Below are 1,479 nucleotides of genomic sequence, written 5' to 3'. Positions count from 1 at the left end.
GCTCAATCCGTGAGCAATGTCCGTATTGACACCTCCAAGATCGGTCATTACCATAGAATATATGCCCCTTTCGAGGGGCGCAATGCAGTTCGCCGGGCTTCGTCGTCCTGAAAATACAGTGTAGCTGAAGGGCCCAAAGCTCACCGTATGTCCATCGCGCCACACAGCCGACACGGACAGCAGTGTGTGCGGCAATTCAGGTACGGAGTAGATGCCATTCACCACGAATTCCTTTCAATCTTACTTCGGCATTGTCCTGAACGAGAGCTCTATCGCTCGAGTGACCACGGTCCGACCGTCCGCTACTTGAATAGCCAATCATCCGTCACTTCAAACCCATTTTGTTGTCTCGTCAGGCGATGTGACGCGCCCGAGTCGACTCAGATCGGGCAGCACCTAACGTCCAACCTTCAAGCCGAGTCTTCATCCAAATCGTCAGCGGAGACACCCACAGTATCTTCAGCTTTGGCCACGTTGCTTTGAGCTCGTGAGTCCCTCGTTTCAGCCTTCTCTGCACGGAGGTGTTGACGATGATACTGGGAGTATGTTCCTCCTTCCTGCAGATAAACCAAACCACGTCTCCATGACGAGGTGCATTTGCTGAGTTGCGTTTGCGCTCAAGAACGGTCAGATTATCTTTGCTCGAGAAGGCTTGGCATGAAATCTTAGTATCTTGAACGAAGCATCTGTCGGTATTGCTTAAGCGTCCCCTCTCGGCGCACGTGAGCCGTCCGTTAGTTTCCGCCTCTTGTAGTCATTCAAGCGTCACCAAACCGCGTCATTCAATACCTCCGTAGGTGTACCCAATTTACTGGGAGCGCGAGCTTGTACGATGTATTTCCTTTGTGGTCATGCCAATCGCAGGAAAGTACTCAGTGCGCGATGTGCATTGGTGAAGTGGGCCACCTGAAAGACCATCCGCCATTTGCATCAGCATGTCTTCATACTCTTGATACGCTTCCGAGGCGCGTTTACCCTCCGAGTAAATTCGGGGTGTTATCTCTTGGTTCGTCAGATTCGAACGGAACTTGGCAATGAGGGCGTTTCAGCTTCCTAAAAGGTAGCGTAAGCGAAACCAACCCGATAAGTTTTAAGCGATGGGCGCGCTGAACCCGTAAGGAAGATGAACAGCCTGATACTCGCTGACCATTCTTGAACCAGCCAATACCTAAGCGTCTTCCATTTGGTCTGCGGACTTCGCGCAAACGTATGGGCCGAGACGAAAAATTGAGACCATTGCAATGGTAAAATGATTCCTCGCTATGATTGAGAGACAAGCTGCTGTTTCAGCGACGTCCCTGAAGGAACTACGAACCAACGGTAGATTTGAATTCATTAACAAGGATTTCAGGAAGCTTGCCCGAACTCAAGGCATCTTGTCGCAGCACACGACTCCTACACCTCGTTTCAAAACGGTGTCGCTGAGCGAAGTATTCGCACAGTAACTGAGACTGTAGTGACGATGTTGGTGGGCTCTGG

At 50.9% G+C, this 1,479-nt stretch overlaps 2 protein-coding genes across 2 annotated transcripts in view; one reads left to right on the top strand and one right to left on the bottom strand.

Annotated features, from left to right (window-relative positions):
• Nucleotides 1-410: 410 nt before the first annotated feature.
• PPTG_23422 (hypothetical protein) lies at nt 411-585 on the bottom strand (the record flags this gene model as incomplete). Its single annotated transcript, XM_008910555.1, has 2 exons — nt 411-511; nt 570-585. 2 exons carry the CDS (start codon nt 583-585, stop codon nt 411-413), a joined length of 117 nt encoding a protein of 38 aa, XP_008908803.1.
• A 512-nt stretch (nt 586-1,097) lies between these two features.
• Nucleotides 1,098-1,479, top strand: part of PPTG_23421 (hypothetical protein) — a gene marked incomplete at both ends in the record, with an annotated part of 897 nt that continues 515 nt past the window's right edge. The window contains 2 exons of the mRNA XM_008910554.1: nt 1,098-1,114; nt 1,352-1,441. Of these exons, the coding sequence (XP_008908802.1) occupies nt 1,098-1,114; nt 1,352-1,441 (107 nt within the window). The remainder of the gene's footprint in view (nt 1,115-1,351; nt 1,442-1,479) is intronic.

This window comes from Phytophthora parasitica (assembly GCF_000247585.1).
Source record: "Phytophthora parasitica INRA-310 unplaced genomic scaffold supercont2.38, whole genome shotgun sequence".
NCBI classification, from domain to species: domain Eukaryota; phylum Oomycota; class Peronosporomycetes; order Peronosporales; family Peronosporaceae; genus Phytophthora; species Phytophthora nicotianae.
Note: the sequence above shows the minus strand (reverse complement) of the source record. Positions and strands in the feature narration are given on the sequence as shown.